The sequence below is a fragment of the Triticum aestivum genome, chromosome 1D (assembly GCF_018294505.1).
Source record: "Triticum aestivum cultivar Chinese Spring chromosome 1D, IWGSC CS RefSeq v2.1, whole genome shotgun sequence".
Classification (NCBI taxonomy): domain Eukaryota; kingdom Viridiplantae; phylum Streptophyta; class Magnoliopsida; order Poales; family Poaceae; genus Triticum; species Triticum aestivum.
The window spans coordinates 191,107,660-191,126,474 of NC_057796.1; the positions used below are offsets into that span (position 1 = coordinate 191,107,660).

Below are 18,815 nucleotides of genomic sequence, written 5' to 3' on the forward strand. Positions count from 1 at the left end.
TCTTTGTCAAATCGCATGGCTTGTTTTATCACTACTATTCTGGTCATGCTTTATCTAGTATTTCTGTTAATAAAATCATTCGGTAAATTGCTCATATTTTCAACAATCCAAAAACCTTATTATAGGCAATTTACCCCAAGTGGTTTTGCTGCTTCCATGAGACCTCCTATGTTTGAGGGTATCCACTATAAGAGGTGGCGCGTGAGAGCAGTCTTATGGTTTCAAACCATGAGTTGCTATGACGCCACTCTCGGCAAACCTGAAGGAGAGCTTGATGCTCAACAGGCACAAGCTTTTCAGAAAATGGATACTCTGTTTAAGGCTGCTCTCTTGAGTGTTCTTGGTGAGAACATAGTTGATGCTTATGCGTCACTTGATAATGAAAAATATATGTGGGTTGCACTCGAGGCCAAGTTTGGGGTCTCAGATGCTGGCACTGAGTTGTCCATCATGGAGCAATTCTATGATTACAGGATGACTGAAGAGCGCTCCGTAGTTGAGCAAGCTCATGAGATACAGTCATTTGCTAGAGAACTTGAGCACTTCAGTTGTATGCTACCGGACAAGTTTGTTGCCGGAGGTATCATCACTAAGCTTCTCCTTCGTGGAGGAACTTTGCTACCTTACTGAAGCATAAGAGACAGGAGTTTTCCATTCCGGATCTCATTGGCACTCTTGATGTGGAAGAAAAGGCGAGAGCAAAGGATACACGTGCTCGAGGTATTGAGGGAGGATCTAGTGCCAATCTGGTACAAAAGAAGAACTTCCATCCCCACAAGTTTAAGAACAAGGGCAAGTTTGATGGTAAAGCAAAGTTTGATGGGAAGAACAAGGCTGTGCAACACACGAACTTCAAGAAGAAGAATGACAAGAAGAAAGGTGCTTGTCATGTGTGTGGCGATCCTGATCATTGGGCTCCTAGTTGCCCTAATCGCTATGACAAGCGTCACCCTGGGAAAGGCGGCAAGACCGCTAATGTTGTCATTGGAGACACTGACTTGAAGGATGATGGGTATGGTATATTTCCCACTAATCTTTCAGTATGTCATTCTCCTGATTGGTTGATTGACACGGGTGCTAATGTGCATGTATGCGGTGATATTTCCATGTTTTCGTCTTATCAGACCGCAGGGACTTCAACCGTGCTGATGGGCAACGGTTCAAGTGCTTCTGTTCATGGTGTTGGCACGGTCGATCTGAAGTTTACTTCGGGGAAGATTGTGCGGCTGAAGAACGTGCATTATGTCCCCTCCGTCAATAAAAATCTTGTTAGCGGATCTCTTCTATGTAGAGATGGCTACAAGCTTGTCTTTGAGTCGAATAAATTTGTAATATCCAAGTATGGAACATTTGTTGGTAAAGGCTATGAGTCAGGAGGTCTGTTTCGTTTATCCTTATCAGACGTTTGCAATAAAGTTGTTAATCATATTTGCAACAATAGTGAATCCAACGTGTGGCATTCACGTCTCTGTCATGTTAATTTTGGTTGCATGTCGCGACTAGCGAAGTTGAACTTAATCCCTAGTTTCACCACTGTCAAGGGATCTAAGTGTCATGTTTGTGTGCAAGCTAAGCAACCTCGTAAGTCTCACACGACTGCGGAAACGAGAAATCTTGCACCACTAGAGCTCATACATTCAGATCTATGTGAAATGAATGGTGTTTTGACAAAAGGTGGAAAGAAATATTTCATGACGTTAATTGATGACTCCACTAGATACTGCCGTGTGTATCTTCTGAAATCTAAGGATGAGGCTTTGAAGTTTTTCAAGATCTATAAAGCTTAAGTGGAAAATCAACTTGATCGGAAAATCAAGAGGCTTAGGTCCGACCATGGTGGAGAGTATTTTTCCAATGAATTTGATGCTTTTTGTGCGGAACATGGTATAATCCATGAGAGGACGCCTCCCTATTCACCTCTGTCAAATGGGGTGGCCGAAAGAAAGAACCGTACTCTAACTAATTTGGTTAACGCCATGTTAGACACATCGGGTCTCTCCAAGGCATGGTGGGGGGAGGCGATATTGACGGCATGTCATGTCCTAAACCGAGTTCCCACAAAGAACAAAGAGATAACTCCATTCGAGGAATGGGAGAAGAAAAGGTTCTCTTATCTACGAACATGGGGTTGTTTGGCGAAAGTCAATGTTCCAATTCCAAAGAAGCGGAAGCTTGGACCAAAGACTGTGGATTGTGTTTTCCTGGGATATGCTTTTCATAGCATTGGCTATAGATTCTTGGTTGTAAAATCTGAGGTACCTGACATGCATGTCGGTACGATCATGGAGTTGAATGATGCGACTTTCTTTGAAGATATCTTTCCCATGAAGGATATGGCTACCTCATCTAATCAGGAGATGCCTAGTTCATCGAATCAGGCACCAGTTACAATTACCAAACCTGCCATTTCGATGAAACACTTTGAAAGTCCTGTGGAGGAAAACAATGAAGTTCCTAGTAGGAGCAAGAGACAGAGGACTGCAAAGTCCTTTGGTGATGATTTTCTTGTGTATCTCATAGATGACACTCCCAGTTCTATTTCAGAGGCCTATGCCTCTGAAGATGCTGACTATTGGAAGGAAGCAGTTCGTAGCGAGATGGATTCCATCTTGGCGAATGAAACTTGGGATATAACTGATCGTCCTTATGGGTGCAAACCTATAGGATGCAAATGGGTATTCAAGAAGAAGCTTAGGCCTGATGGTACTATTGAAAAGTACAAGGCTCAGCTCGTGGCTAAGGGTTATACCCAAAAGGAAGGTGAAGACTTCTTTGATACTTACTCACCTGTGGCTCGACTGACCACTATTCGAGTTCTACTTTCACTAGCTGCCTCGCATGGTCTTCTCGTTCACCAAATGGATGTTAAGACTGCTTTCCTAAATGGAGAGTTGGACGAGGAAAGTTATATGGAACAACCAGATGGGTTTGTACTAGATGGTCTGGAAGGAAAAGTGTGCAAGTTGCTGAAGTCTTTGTATGGACTCAAGCAAGCACCCAAACAGTGGCTTGAGAAGTTTGAAAGTACTTTAACAGCTGCAGACTTTGTTGTGAACGAAGCTGACTAATGTGTGTACTATCGCCATGGTGGAGGCGAGGGAGTTATCCTTTGCTTGTATGTTGACGACATACTGATTTTCGGAACAAATCTGAATGTTATTAAGGAGGTCAAGAATTTCCTATCTTGCTGTTTTGAGATGAAGGATTTAGGAGTGGCTGATGTCATTCTGAACATCAAGTTGTTGAGAGACGATGATGGTGGGATTACATTGCTTCAATCCCACTATGTGGAAAAGATCTTCAGTCGCTTTGGCTATAGTGACTGCAAGCCCTCTCCAACACCTTATGATGCAAGTGTGTTACTTCGAAAGAATCGAAGAATTGCTAGAGATCAATTGAAATATTCTCAGATTATTGGCTCGCTTATGTACTTAGCAAGTGCTACAAGACCTGATATCTCTTTTGTTGTTAGCAAACTGAGTCAGTTTGTCTCAAAACCAGGAGATGTGCATTGGAAAGCTCTAGAGAGAGTTTTGCGTTATTTGAAAGGCACTGAAAATTATGGAATTCACTACACCGGGCAACCAAAGGTGCTTGAAGGGTATAGTGACTCAAACTGGATCTCAGATGCTGATGAGATAAAGGCCACGAGCGGATATGTATTCACCCATGGAGGTGGCGCTGTTTCTTGGAAGTTTTGCAAGCAGACCATCTTAACGAGGTCAACAATGGAAGCAGAACTCACAGCACTAGATACAGCTACGGTCGAAGCAGATTGGCTTCGCCGGCTCTTGAATGACTTGCCGGTTGTTGAGAAACCTGTACCGGGTATCCTTATGAACTGCGACAATCAAACTGTGATCACGAAAGTGAGCAGCTCAAAGGATAACATGAAGTCATCGAGACACGTTCGGAGAAGGTTAAAGTCTGTCAGGAAAATGAGAAACTCCGGAGTTATTGCATTGGATTATATCCAAACGTCTAAAAATCTGGCAGATACTTTTACTAAGGGTCTATCACGTAATGTGATAGATAATGCATCGAGGGAGACGGGTATGAGACCCACAATATGAGTTGTTCATAGTGGTAACCTATTCTTTGTGATCGGAGATCCCGTGAATTAGATGTGGAAGACAAGTTGTTGGTCAACTGAGGGGAGAGTATCCTTACTATCAACAATACCACTCCATGAAGATGCAATACTCTCCTAAGCTGCATGGCAGGTTGATGTATATCTTAATGTGTTCTAAGTGGCTCATTTAAGCAGAGATGTTATCATGCAGAACATCTTTTGAAGAACACACCTATATGAGTCTGATTGTCAAACGTCGCAATCTATGAGAGTAGGGTTCTCTCTAGTAAACTCATGAAAGGTCACGGAGTATGACGGATAAGCTCCACCTGCGGGGAAGACCCACGGTAGCCACGTATCGGTCAAGGCTTTATGTGAAACGAGATTCGCAGAAAACTTGCAGTTCAAGGCCCAGTCCACTGTTCAAGTTGCTTACTAGTGTAGCATAGAGTTCTAGGTGGAAGTTCAACTTAACAGTCTCCACTGCAGTACCGGTATATAAAACAATGTTTTGGAACTAAAGGCAAATTCTATGTGCCTCTAGGATCTGATAGGGGATTGCTGGAATTTTATCTATTTATGGGCCAGCCCAATAACAATTTCAGAAATTCCTAATAAAACCTAGAGGCCCACTTAGCCCATTTGTGCAAGGCAAGGGATACTACTAAAGTTTAGTCCCACATTGCTAGTTTAGAGGGAGTTGGACCTCTTTATAAGGGAGGTTCTTTCCCCACTTGTATGAGCATGAGAACAAGAGGGACATCCACGCGCGCTCCTCCTCCGCCGCCCGCCTCGCCACGCCACGCCTCGTCACGACGCGACGCGCCGCGCCGTGGGTTGCGGGAATGAGCCAAGCCGATGTCTAAATTTTTGCCACGCACTACGGATATACGAAAGGTCACACGGAAGCTGAAAAGATTTTTGCGAAAGTGGAGTTCGAATGCGAACGGTGCAGCCCTTCGGCTGCTGGCTGTTCGCTTCATCTCCGTCTCTTCGTTTCGCCTCCCGTCGCTGCCCTCTCGCCTCCTTCTCTTGCGCCAATAAAAGGGAGGTCGCTCCTCTCAGAGAGACGCACCAGAACTACTCTTTCCCTCGCCATCGGTTCCATCTCTGAGCTGTTGCTGTCTTCCTCATCCCGGCTTGCGGCGTGCACCGCACGTCGGGACAGTAGGCCTCCGAAACCGCACCTTTTGAGTCCTGTACAGGAGAAGGGTGATAAGGTTTTTGGGGAGCGCTCAACGCGACTACTGGCTGCTTCATCACGGACGATCCGGTCACCGACGACTACTTCCCCGATGACGACTTCTTCCCCGACGTCCACGACCTCCTCGACGACATGGCAGGCGAGGACACCGACCCCAAGTCCAGCGCTTCTGCTGCTGCTGTCCCGTACGTGTTCTTCTCCTTTCTATTAGAGGTCCTGCTACAGTTTCTTGTTCTAGTATTTGCCCTAGATATGTTAGACTCTGTTTCATATATGCAACTTGCTATACTGTCTGCTCTAGATATGTTTAGTTACAGTTCATATATGAAGATGTTGTTTACCTTCTCTTTGTCAAATCGCATGGCTTGTTTTATCACTACTATTCTGGTCATGCTTTATCTAGTATTTCTGTTAATAAAATCATTCGGTAAATTGCTCATATTTTCAACAATCCAAAAACCTTATTATAGGCAATTTACCCCAAGTGGTTTTGCTGCTTCAATGAGACCTCCTATGTTTGAGGGTATCCACTATAAGAGGTGGCGCGTGAGAGCAGTCTTATGGTTTCAAACCATGAGTTGCTATGACGCCACTCTCGGCAAACCTGAAGGAGAGCTTGATGCTCAACGGGCACAAGCTTTTCAGAAAATGGATACTCTGTTTAAGGCTGCTCTCTTGAGTGTTCTTGGTGAGAACATAGTTGATGCTTATGCGTCACTTGATAATGCAAAATATATGTGGGTTGCACTCGAGGCCAAGTTTGGGGTCTCGGATGCTGGCACTGAGTTGTACATCATGGAGCAATTCTATGATTACAGGATTACTGAAGAGCGCTCCGTAGTTGAGCAAGCTCATGAGATACAGTCATTTGCTAGAGAACTTGAGCACTTCAGTTGTATGCTACCGGACAAGTTTGTTGCCGGAGGTATCATCACTAAGCTTCTCCTTCGTGGAGGAACTTTGCTACCTTACTGAAGCATAAGAGACAGGAGTTTTCCATTCCGGATCTCATTGGCACTCTTGATGTGGAAGAAAAGGCGAGAGCAAAGGATACACGTGCTCGAGGTATTGAGGGAGGATCTAGTGCCAATCTGGTACAAAAGAAGAACTTCCAGCCCCACAAGTTTAAGAACAAGGGCAAGTTTGATGGTAAAGCGAAGTTTGATGGGAAGAACAAGGCTGTGCAACACACGAACTTCAAGAAGAAGAATGACAAGAAGAAAGGTGCTTGTCATGTGTGTGGCGATCCTGATCATTGGGCTCCTAGTTGCCCTAATCGCTATGACAAGCGTCACCCTGGGAAAGGCGGCAAGACCGCTAATGTTGTCATTGGAGACACTGACTTGAAGGATGATGGGTATGGTATATTTCCCACTAATCTTTCAGTATGTCATTCTCCTGATTGGTTGATTGACACGGGTGCTAATGTGCATGTATGCGGTGATATTTCCATGTTTTCGTCTTATCAGACCGCAGGGACTTCAACCGTGCTGATGGGCAACGGTTCAAGTGCTTCTGTTCATGGTGTTGGCACGGTCGATCTGAAGTTTACTTCGGGGAAGATTGTGCGGCTGAAGAACGTGCATTATGTCCCCTCCGTCAATAAAAATCTTGTTAGCGGATCTCTTCTGTGTAGAGATGGCTACAAGCTTGTCTTTGAGTCGAATAAATTTGTAATATCCAAGTATGGAACCTTTGTTGGTAAAGGCTATGAGTCAGGAGGTCTGTTTCGTTTATCCTTATCAGACGTTTGCAATAAAGTTGTTAATCATATTTGCAACAATAGTGAATCCAACGTGTGGCATTCACGTCTCTGTCATGTTAATTTTGGTTGCATGTCGCGACTAGCGAAGTTGAACTTAATCCCTAGTTTCACCACTGTCAAGGGATCTAAGTGTCATGTTTGTGTGCAAGCTAAGCAACCTCGTAAGTCTCACACGACTGCGGAAACGAGAAATCTTGCACCACTAGAGCTCATACATTTAGATCTATGTGAAATGAATGGGTTTTGACAAAAGGTGGAAAGAAATATTTCATGACGTTAATTGATGACTCCACTAGATACTGCCGTGTGTATCTTCTGAAATCTAAGGATGAGGCTTTGAAGTTTTTCAAGATCTATAAAGCTTAAGTGGAAAATCAACTTGATCGGAAAATCAAGAGGCTTAGGTCCGACCATGGTGGAGAGTATTTTTCAATGAATTTGATGCTTTTTGTGCGGAACATGGTATAATCCATGAGAGGATGCCTCCCTATTCACCTCAGTCAAATGGGGTGGCCTAAAGAAAGAACCATACTCTAACTGATTTGGTTAACGCCATGTTAGACACATCGGGTCTCTCCAAGGCATGGTGGGGGGAGGCGATATTGACGGCATGTCATGTCCTAAACCGAGTTCCCACAAAGAACAAAGAGATAACTCCATTCGAGGAATGGGAGAAGAAAAGGTTAAAACTCTCTTTTCTACGAACATGGGGTTGTTTGGCGAAAGTCAATGTTCCAATTCCAAAGAAGCGGAAGCTTGGACCAAAGACTGTGGATTGTGTTTTCCTGGGATATGCTTTTCATAGCATTGGCTATAGATTCTTGGTTGTAAAATCTAAGGTACCTGACATGCATGTCGGTACGATCATGGAGTCGAATGATGCGACTTTCTTTGAAGATATCTTTCCCATGAAGGATATGGCTACCTCATCTAATCAGGAGATGACTAGTTCATCGAATCAGGAACCAGTTACAATTACCAAACCTGCCATTTGGATGAAACACTTTGAAAGTCCTGTGGAGGAAAACAATGAAGTTCCTACTAGGAGCAAGAGACAGAGGACTGCAAAGTCCTTTGGTGATGATTTTCTTGTGTATCTCATAGATGACACTCCCAGTTCTATTTCAGAGGCCTATGCATCTGAAGATGCTGACTATTGGAAGGAAGCAGTTCGTAGCGAGATGGATTCCATCTTGGCGAATGAAACTTGGGATATAACTGATCGTCCTTATGGGTGCAAACCTATAGGATGCAAATGGGTATTCAAGAAGAAGCTTAGGCCTGATGGTACTATTGAAAAGTACAAGGCTCAGCTCGTGGCTAAGGGTTATACCCAAAAGGAAGGTGAAGACTTCTTTGATACTTACTCACCTGTGGCTCGACTGACCACTATTCGAGTTCTACTTTCACTAGCTGCCTCGCATGGTCTTCTCGTTCACCAAATGGATGTTAAGACTGCTTTCCTAAATGGAGAGTTGGACGAGGAAAGTTATATGGAACAACCAGATGGGTTTGTACTAGATGGTCTGGAAGGAAAAGTGTGCAAGTTGCTGAAGTCTTTGTATGGACTCAAGCAAGCACCCAAACAGTGGCATGAGAAGTTTGAAAGAACTTTAACAGCTGCAGACTTTGTTGTGAACGAAGCTGACTAATGTGTGTACTATCGCCATGGTCGGGGCGAGGGAGTTATCCTTTGCTTGTATGTTGATGACATACTGATTTTTGGAACAAATCTGAATGTTATTAAGGAGGTCAAGAATTTCCTATCTCGCTGTTTTGAGATGAGGGATTTAGGAGTGGCTGATGTCAATCTGAACATCAAGTTGTTGAGAGACGATGATGGTGCGATTACATTGCTTCAATCCCACTATGTGGAAAAGATCTTGAGTCGCTTTGGCTATAGTGACTGCAAGCCCTCTCCAACACCTTATGATGCAAGTGTGTTACTTCGAAAGAATCGAAGAATTGCTAGAGATCAATTGAAATATTCTCAGATTATTGGCTCGCTTATGTACTTAGCAAGTGCTACAAGACCTGATATCTCTTTTGTTGTTAGCAAACTGAGTCAGTTTGTCTCAAAACCAGGAGATGTGCATTGGAAAGCTCTAGAGAGAGTTTTGCGTTATTTGAAAGGCACTGAAAATTATGGAATTCACTACACCGGGCAACCAAAGGTGCTTGAAGGGTATAGTGACTCAAACTGGATCTCAGATGCTGATGAGATAAAGGCCACGAGCGGATATGTATTCACCCATGGAGGTGGCGCTGTTTCTTGGAAGTCTTGCAAGCAGACCATCTTAACGAGGTCAACAATGGAAGCAGAACTCACAGCACTAGATACGGCTACGGTCGAAGCAGATTGGCTTCGCCGGCTCTTGAATGACTTGCCGGTTGTTGAGAAACCTGTACCGGGTATCCTTATGAACTGCGGCAATCAAACTGTGATCACGAAAGTGAGCAGCTCAAAGGATAACATGAAGTCATCGAGACACGTTCAGAGAAGGTTAAAGTCTGTCAGGAAAATGAGAAACTCCGGAGTTATTGCATTGGATTATATCCAAACGTCTAAAAATCTGGCAGATCCTTTTACTAAGGGTCTATCACGTAATGTGATAGATAATGCATCGAGGGAGATGGGTATGAGACCCACAATATGAGTTGTTCACAGTGATAACCTATTCTTTGTGATCGGAGATCCCGTGAATTAGATGTGGAAGACAAGTTGTTGGTCAACTGAGGGGAGAGTATCCTTACTATCAACAATACCACTCCATGAAGATGCAATACTCTCCTAATCTGCATGGCAGGTTGATGTATATCTTAATGTGTTCTAAGTGGCTCATTTAAGCAGAGATGTTATCATGCAGAACATCTTTTGAAGAACACACCTATATGAGTCTGATTGTCAAACGTCGCAATCTATGAGAGTAGGGTTCTCTCTAGTAAACTCATGAAAGGTCACGGAGTATGACGGATAAGCTCCACCTGCGGGGAAGACCCACGGTAGCCACGTATCGGTCAAGGCTTTATGTGAAACGAGATTCGCAGAAAACATGCAGTTCAAGGCCCAGTCCACTGTTCAAGTTGCTTACTAGTGTAGCATAGAGTTCTAGGTGGAAGTTCAACTTAACAGTCTCCACTGCAGTACCGGTATATAAAACAATGTTTTGGAACTAAAGGCAAATTCTATGTGCCTCTAGGATCTGGTGGGGGATTGCTGGAATTTTATCTATTTATGGGCCAGCCCAATAACAATTTCAAAAATTCCTAATAAATCCTAGAGGCCCACTTAGCCCATTTGTGCAAGGCAAGGGATACTACTAAAGTTTAGTCCCACATTGCTAGTTTAGAGGGAGTTGGGCCTCTTTATAAGGGAGGTTCTTTCCCCACTTGTATGAGCATGAGAACAAGAGGGACATCCACGCGCGCTCCTCCTCCGCCGCCCGCCTCGCCACGCCACGCCTCCTCACGACGCGCCGCGCCGTGGGTTGCGGGAATGAGCCGAGCCGATGTCTAAGTTTTTGCCACGCACTACGGATATACGAAAGGTCACACGGAAGCTGAAAAGATTTTTGCGAAAGTGGAGTTTGAATGCGAACGGTGCAGCCCTTCGGCTGCTGGCTGTTCGCTTCATCTCCGTCTCTTCGTTTCGCCTCCCGTCGCTGCCCTCTCGCCTCCTTCTCTTGCGCCTATAAAAGGGAGGTCGCTCCTCTCAGAGAGACGCACCAGAACTACTCTTTCCCTCGCCATCGGTTCCATCTCTGAGCTGCTGCTGTCTTCCTCATCCCGGCTTGCGGCGTGCACCGCACGTCGGGACAGTAGGCCTCCGAAACCGCACCTTTTGAGTCCTGTACGGGAGAAGGGTGATAAGGTTTTTGGGGAGCGCTCAACGCGACTACTGGCTGCTTCATCACGGACGATCCGGTCGCCGGCGACTACTTCCCCGACGACGACTTCTTCCCCGACGTCCACGACCTCCTCGACGACATGGCAGGCGAGGACACCGACCCCAAGTCCAGCGCTTCTGCTGCTGCTGTCCCGTACGTGTTCTTCTCCTTTCTATTAGAGGTCCTGCTACAGTTTCTTGTTCTAGTATTTGCCCTAGATAGTTTAGACTCTCTTTCATATATGCAACTTGCTATACTGTCTGCTCTAGATATGTTTAGTTACAGTTCATATATGAAGATGTTGTTTACCTTCTCTTTGTCAAATCGCATGGCTTGTTTTATCACTACTATTCTGGTCATGCTTTATCTAGTATTTCTGTTAATAAAATCATTCGGTAAATTGCTCATATTTTCAACCATCCAAAAACCTTATTATAGGCAATTTACCCCACGTGGTTTTGCTGCTTCCATGAGACCTCCTATGTTTGAGGGTATCCACTATAAGAGGTGGCGCGTGAGAGCAGTCTTATGGTTTCAAACCATGAGTTGCTATGACGCCACTCTCGGCAAACCTGAAGGAGAGCTTGATGCTCAACAGGCACAAGCTTTTCAGAAAATGGATACTCTGTTTAAGGCTGCTCTCTTGAGTGTTCATGGTGAGAACATAGTTGATGCTTATGCGTCAGTTGATAATGAAAAATATATGTGGGTTGCACTCGAGGCCAAGTTTGGGGTCTCGGATGCTGGCACTGAGCTGTGCATCATGGAGCAATTCTATGATTACAGGATGACTGAAGAGCGCTCCGTAGTTGAGCAAGCTCATGAGATACAGTCATTTGCTAGAGAACTTGAGCACTTCAGTTGTGTGCTACCGGACAAGTTTGTTGCCGGAGGTATCATCACTAAGCTTCTCCTTCGTGGAGGAACTTTGCTACCTTACTGAAGCATAAGAGACAGGAGTTTTCCGTTTCGGATCTCATTGGCACTCTTGATGTGGAAGAAAAGGCGAGAGCAAAGGATACACGTGCTCGAGGTATTGAGGGAGGATCTAGTGCCAATCTGGTACAAAAGAAGAACTTCCAGCCCCACAAGTTTAAGAACAAGGGCAAGTTTGATGGTAAAGCAAAGTTTGATGGGAAGAACAAGGCTGTGCAACACACGAACTTCAAGAAGAAGAATGACAAGAAGAAAGGTGCTGGTCATGTGTGTGGCGATCCTGATCATTGGGCTCCTAGTTTCCCTAATTGCTATGACAAGCGTCACCCTGGGAAAGGCGGCAAGACCGCTAATGTTGTCATTGGAGACACTGACTTGAAGGATGATGGGTATGGTATATTTCCCACTAATCTTTCAGTATGTCATTCTCCTGATTGGTTGATTGACACGGGTGCTAATGTGCATGTATGCGGTGATATTTCCATGTTTTCGTCTTATCAGACCGCAGGGACTTCAACCGTGCTGATGGGCAACGGTTCAAGTGCTTCTGTTCATGGTGTTGGCACGGTCGATCTGAAGTTTACTTCGGGGAAGATTGTGCGGCTGAAGAACGTGCATTATGTCCCCTCCGTCAATAAAAATCTTGTTAGCGGATCTCTTCTGTGTAGAGATGGCTACAAGCTTGTCTTTGAGTCGAATAAATTTGTAATATCCAAGTATGGAACCTTTGTTGGTAAAGGCTATGAGTCAGGAGGTCTGTTTCGTTTATCCTTATCAGACGTTTGCAATAAAGTTGTTAATCATATTTGCAACAATAGTGAATCCAACGTGTGGCATTCACGTCTCTGTCATGTTAATTTTGGTTGCATGTCGTGACTAGCTAAGTTGAACTTAATCCCTACTTTCACCACTGTCAAGGGATCTAAGTGTCATGTTTGTGTGCAAGCTAAGCAACCTCGTAAGTCTCACACGACTGCGGAAACGAGAAATCTTGCACCACTAGAGCTCATACATTCAGATCTATGTGAAATGAATGGTGTTTTGACAAAAGGTGGAAAGAAATATTTCATGACGTTAATTGATGACTCCACTAGATACTGCCGTGTGTATCTTCTGAAATCTAAGGATGAGGCTTTGAAGTTTTTCAAGATCTATAAAGCTTAAGTGGAAAATCAACTTGATCGGAAAATCAAGAGGCTTAGGTCCGACCATGGTGGAGAGTATTTTTCCAATGAATTTGATGCTTTTTGTGCGGAACATGGTATAATCCATGAGAGGACGCCTCCCTATTCACCTCTGTCAAATGGGGTGGCCGAAAGAAAGAACCGTACTCTAACTGATTTGGTTAACGCCATGTTAGACACATCGGGTCTCTCCAAGGCATGGTGGGGGGAGGCGATATTGACGGCATGTCATGTCCTAAACCGAGTTCCCACAAAGAACAAAGAGATAACTCCATTCGAGGAATGGGAGAAGAAAAGGTTAAAACTCTCTTATCTACGAACATGGGGTTGTTTGGCGAAAGTCAATGTTCCAATTCCAAAGAAGCGGAAGCTTGGACCAAAGACTGTGGATTGTGTTTTCCTGGGATATGCTTTTCATAGCATTGGCTATAGATTCTTGGTTGTAAAATCTGAGGTACCTGACATGCATGTCGGTACGATCATGGAGTTGAATGATGTGACTTTCTTTGAAGATATCTTTCCCATGAAGGATATGGCTACCTCATCTAATCAGGAGATGCCTAGTTCATCGAATCAGGAACCAGTTACAATTACCAAACCTGCCATTTCGATGAAACACTTTGAAAGTCCTGTGGAGGAAAACAATGAAGTTCCTACTAGGAGCAAGAGACAGAAGACTGCAAAGTCCTTTGGTGATGATTTTCTTGTGTATCTCATAGATGACACTCCCAGTTCTATTTCAGAGGCCTATGCGTCTGAAGATGCTGACTATTGGAAGGAAGCAGTTCGTAGCGAGATGGATTCCATCTTGGCGAATGAAACTTGGGATATAACTAATCGTCCTTATGGGTGCAAACCTATAGGATGCAAATGGGTATTCAAGAAGAAGCTTAGGCCTGATTGTACTATTGAAAAGTATAAGGCTCAGCTCGTGGCTAAGGGTTATACCCAAAAGGAAGGTGAAGACTTCTTTGATACTTACTCACCTGTGGCTCGACTGACCACTATTCGATTTCTACTTTCACTAGCTGCCTCGCATGGTCTTCTCGTTCACCAAATGGATGTTAAGACTGCTTTCCTAAATGGAGAGTTGGACGAGGAAAGTTATATGGAACAACCAGATGGGTTTGTACTAGATGGTCTGGAAGGAAAAGTGTGCAAGTTGCTGAAGTCTTTGTATGGACTCAAGCAAGCACCCAAACAGTGGCATGAGAAGTTTGAAAGAACTTTAACAGCTGCAGACTTTGTTGTGAATGGAGCTGACTAATGTGTGTACTATCGTCATGGTGGGGGCGAGGGAGTTATCCTTTGCTTGTATGTTGATGACATACTGATTTTCGGAACAAATCTGAATGTTATTAAGGAGGTCAAGAATTTCCTATCTCGCTGTTTTGAGATGAAGGATTTAGGAGTGGCTGATGTCATTCTGAACATCAAGTTGTTGAGAGACGATGATGGTGGGATTACATTGCTTCAATCCCACTATGTGGAAAAGATCTTGAGTCGCTTTGGCTATAGTGACTGCAAGCCCTCTCCAACACCTTATGATGCAAGTGTGTTACTTCAAAAGAATCGAAGAATTGCTAGAGATCAATTGAAATATTATCAGATTATTGGCTCGCTTATGTACTTAGCAAGTGCTACAAGACCTGATATCTCTTTTGTTGTTAGCAAACTGAGTCAGTTTGTCTCAAAACCAGGAGATGTGCATTGGAAAGCTCTAGAGAGAGTTTTGCGTTATTTCAAAGGCACTGAAAATTATGGAATTCACTACACCGGGCAACCAAAGGTGCTTGAAGGGTATAGTGACTCAAACTGGATCTCAGATGCTGATGAGATAAAGGCCACGAGCGGATATGTATTCACCCATGGAGGTGGCGCTGTTTCTTGGAAGTCTTGCAAGCAGACCATCTTAACGAGGTCAACAATGGAAGCCGAAGTCACAGCACTAGATACAGCTACGGTCGAAGCAGATTGGCTTCGCCGGCTCTTGAATGACTTGCCGGTTGTTGAGAAACCTGTACCGGGTATCCTTATGAACTGCGACGATCAAACTGTGATCACGAAAGTGAGCAGCTCAAAGGATAACATGAAGTCATCGAGACACGTTCAGAGAAGGTTAAAGTCTGTCAGGAAAATGAGAAACTCCGGAGTTATTGCATTGGATTATATCCAAACGTCTAAAAATCTGGCAGATCCTTTTACTAAGGGTCTATCACGTAATGTGATAGATAATGCATCGAGGGAGATGGGTATGAGACCCACAATATGAGTTGTTCACAGTGGTAACCTATTCTTTGTGTTCGGAGATCCCGTGAATTAGATGTGGAAGACAAGTTGTTGGTCAACTGAGGGGAGAGTATCCTTACTATCAACAATACCACTCCATGAAGATGCAATACTCTCCTAATCTGCATGGCAGGTTGATGTATATCTTAATGTGTTCTAAGTGGCTCATTTAAGCAGAGATGTTATCATGCAGAACATCTTTTGAAGAACACACCTATATGAGTCTGATTGTCAAACGTTGCAATCTATGAGAGTAGGGTACTCTCTAGTAAACTCATGAAAGGTCACGGAGTATGACGGATAAGCTCCACCTGCGGGGAAGACCCACGGTAGCCACGTATCGGTCAAGGCTTTATGTGAAACGAGATTCGCAGAAAACTTGCAGTTCAAGGCCCAGTCCACTGTTCAAGTTGCTTACTAGTGTAGCATAGAGTTCTAGGTGGAAGTTCAACTTAAAAGTCTCCACTGCAGTACCGGTATATAAAACAATGTTTTGGAACTAAAGGCAAATTCTATGTGCCTCTAGGATCTGGTGGGGGATTGCTGGAATTTTATCTATTTATGGGCCAGCCCAATAACAATTTCAAAAATTCCTAATAAATCCTAGAGGCCCACTTAGCCCATTTGTGCAAGGCAAGGGATACTACTAAAGTTTAGTCCCACATTGCTAGTTTAGAGGGAGTTGGACCTCTTTATAAGGGAGGTTCTTTCCCTACTTGTATGAGCATGAGAACAAGAGGGACATCCACGCGCGCTCCTCCTCCGCCGCCCGCCTCGCCACGCCACGCCTCCTCACGACGCGCCGCGCCGTGGGTTGCGGGAATGAGCCGAGCCGATGTCTAAATTTTTGCCACGCACTACGGATATACGAAAGGTCACACGGAAGCTGAAAAGATTTTTGCGAAAGTGGAGTTCGAATGCGAACAGTGCAGCCCTTCGGCTGCTGGCTGTTTGCTTCATCTCTGTCTCTTCGTTTCGCCTCCCGTCGCTGCCCTCTCGCCTCCTTCTCTTGCGCCTATAAAAGGGAGGTCGCTCCTCTCAGAGAGACGCACTAGAACTACTCTTTCCCTCGCCAATCTCTGAGCTGCTGCTGTCTTCCTCATCCCGGCTTGCGGCGTGCACCGCACGTCGGGACAGTAGGCCTCCAAAACCGCACCTTTTGAGTCCTGTACGGGAGAAGGGTGATAAGGTTTTTGGGGAGCGCTCAGCGCGGCTACTGGCTGCTTCATCACGGACGATCCGGTCGCCGACAACTACTTCCCCGACGTCCACGACCTCCTCGACGACATGGCAGGCGAGGACACCGACCCCAAGTCCAGCGCTTCTGCTGCTGCTGTCCCGTACGTGTTCTTCTCCTTTCTATTGGAGGTCCTGCTACAATTTCTTGTTCTAGTATTTGCCCTAGATATGTTAGATTCTATTTCATATATGCAACTTGCTATACTGTCTGCTCTAGATATGTTTAGTTACAGTTCATATATGAAGATGTTGTTTACCTTCTCTTTGTCAAATCGCATGGCTTGTTTTATCACTACTATTCTGGTCATGCTTTATCTAGTATTTCTGTTAATAAAACCATTCGGTAAATTGCTCATATTTCCAACATGTGATGCTAGTGGAATTGAATTATGAGGTGTGTTATTACAAGATGGTAAACATGTTGCATACTTGTCTGAAAAATTGAGTTGGTCTGAACTATTCTACTTATGATAAAGAACTATATGCTCTTATTCGGAATTTATAAATATGGCAACACTATTATAGCTCAAAGAATTTGTTATAGGTCCTGATCATGAATCTTTAAACATATTAAAAATCAAAGCAAAACTGGACCGGATAAAAAATAGGCAAAAAAATAAAAATAGACAGAGTTATAAGTAGTCGTGGCAGCAGCGGACCAGTGCTCCTGCCCGGTCGCACTGACCACTCACGCAGCGTGGTGTCACTGTTCCGACGACGACCTCCCCTCCAACCAGATCCCCCCACGCCCCCTCCGACCGACCACGAGCCACTTCCAGCTGAAGCTGAGCTACCTCTCCTCCAACTCCAACACCAACACCAACACCAAGCTCGCGCTGCCTCCCGCCGGTCACTGTTCACCCTTTCCCGTAACAGGAATAATAACTAGACTAGATCTCAGTGGGAAGAGAGAGAACATCGTCCGCTGTCATTACTCTACTTTCACTCAAGAAGAAAGAAGAGGACATCGCCAGATTGGTAGAAGCAAGACGCAGCAGGAGGAGGAATTCATAGTAGATGCGTGCGCGTGGATGAGGATTCGGGGGCTGGCGATGAGCGGCGGCAGGGAGGTGGCCATCTCCGCCGTCTTCACGGCGCTCCTCGTCGTCTCCATCCTCTTTCTCCCCTCGGTCCTGCTCACCAGCGGCAGGCTCGGCCCATCGTCCGCCAAGGAGTGGCCGTTCCTCGCGGCGGCCAAGGACGGCGGCGGCTACCCGGTGTCGTTCGCGTACCTCATCTCTGCGTCGACGGGGGACGCGGAGCGAGCGGCAAGGCTGCTGGCGGCGCTGTACCACCCGGCCAACAGCTACCTGCTGCACCTGGACCGTGAGGCCCCCGCCGAGGAGCACCGCCGGCTGGCTGGGCTGGTGTCCGGGCAGCCCGTGTACGGGCGCGTGGGGAACGTGTGGATCGTGGGGAAGCCCAACCTGGTCACCTACCGCGGGCCGACCATGCTGTCCACCACTCTCCACGCCATGGCGGTGCTCCTCCGCGTGGGCCGCCGCTGGGACTGGTTCGTCAACCTCAGCGCCTCCGACTATCCGCTCGTCACCCAGGACGGTCCGTATCCGCACCGCGACTGCGATTATGCTATTACTACTCCTATGCTATGCTATGCTATGTGTGAATTCTTTCTGAGTTTGGATTTTGCTTTGTGCCGGTGATTTGCAGATTTGATGGAGGCCTTCTCGCGGCTGCCGAGGGATCTCAACTTCATACAGCACACCAGCCACCTGGGCTGGAAGATGTAAGAACTTACTACTAACCAGTTTATTTTTAAGATAAGAAAGAGGAGGGTTAATTAATCTGTTTCGTGGAGATGGATGGACGGGGATGGTTGAGTTTAAGATAAGAGAGTATTGAATCGAATTTGAAACGCGGTAGCTCTGCAGAAAGAAGCGGGCGCGGCCGGTGATCCTGGACACGGCGCTGTACGAGGCCGACCGGTCGGAGCTCCTCCGCCCGTCGCCCAACATCACCACCAACCGCCGGGGACTTCCCACCGCCTTCAAGCTCTTCACCGGTAACATTCCACTCCATTCCACCACGCCTTTCATCTCAGCACCTAAACATTTCGCAGACCTGCAAGAACGAAATGCTAGAGAAGTACTGTACTCCTACTGGTAGTACTCCAGTATGCGTGTTGTGCTGGCTACCGATAAGCATAACTTTTTTAGTCAATGCTTGATGATAGGTACGGGCCCGTACCATTATTTTGAGGTGTCCATGTGATGGCGAT

General features: G+C 45.5%; 1 protein-coding gene across 1 annotated transcript in view; it reads left to right on the forward strand.

Annotated features, from left to right (window-relative positions):
* The first annotated feature begins 17,264 nt into the window (after window positions 1–17,264).
* Window positions 17,265–18,815, forward strand: part of LOC123180913 (beta-glucuronosyltransferase GlcAT14A) — a 3,179-nt gene continuing 1,628 nt past the window's right edge. Inside the window, exons 1-3 of the mRNA XM_044593094.1 lie at window positions 17,265–18,136; window positions 18,248–18,323; window positions 18,469–18,599. Of these exons, the coding sequence (XP_044449029.1) occupies window positions 17,608–18,136; window positions 18,248–18,323; window positions 18,469–18,599 (736 nt within the window). The 5' untranslated portion in view covers window positions 17,265–17,607. The remainder of the gene's footprint in view (window positions 18,137–18,247; window positions 18,324–18,468; window positions 18,600–18,815) is intronic.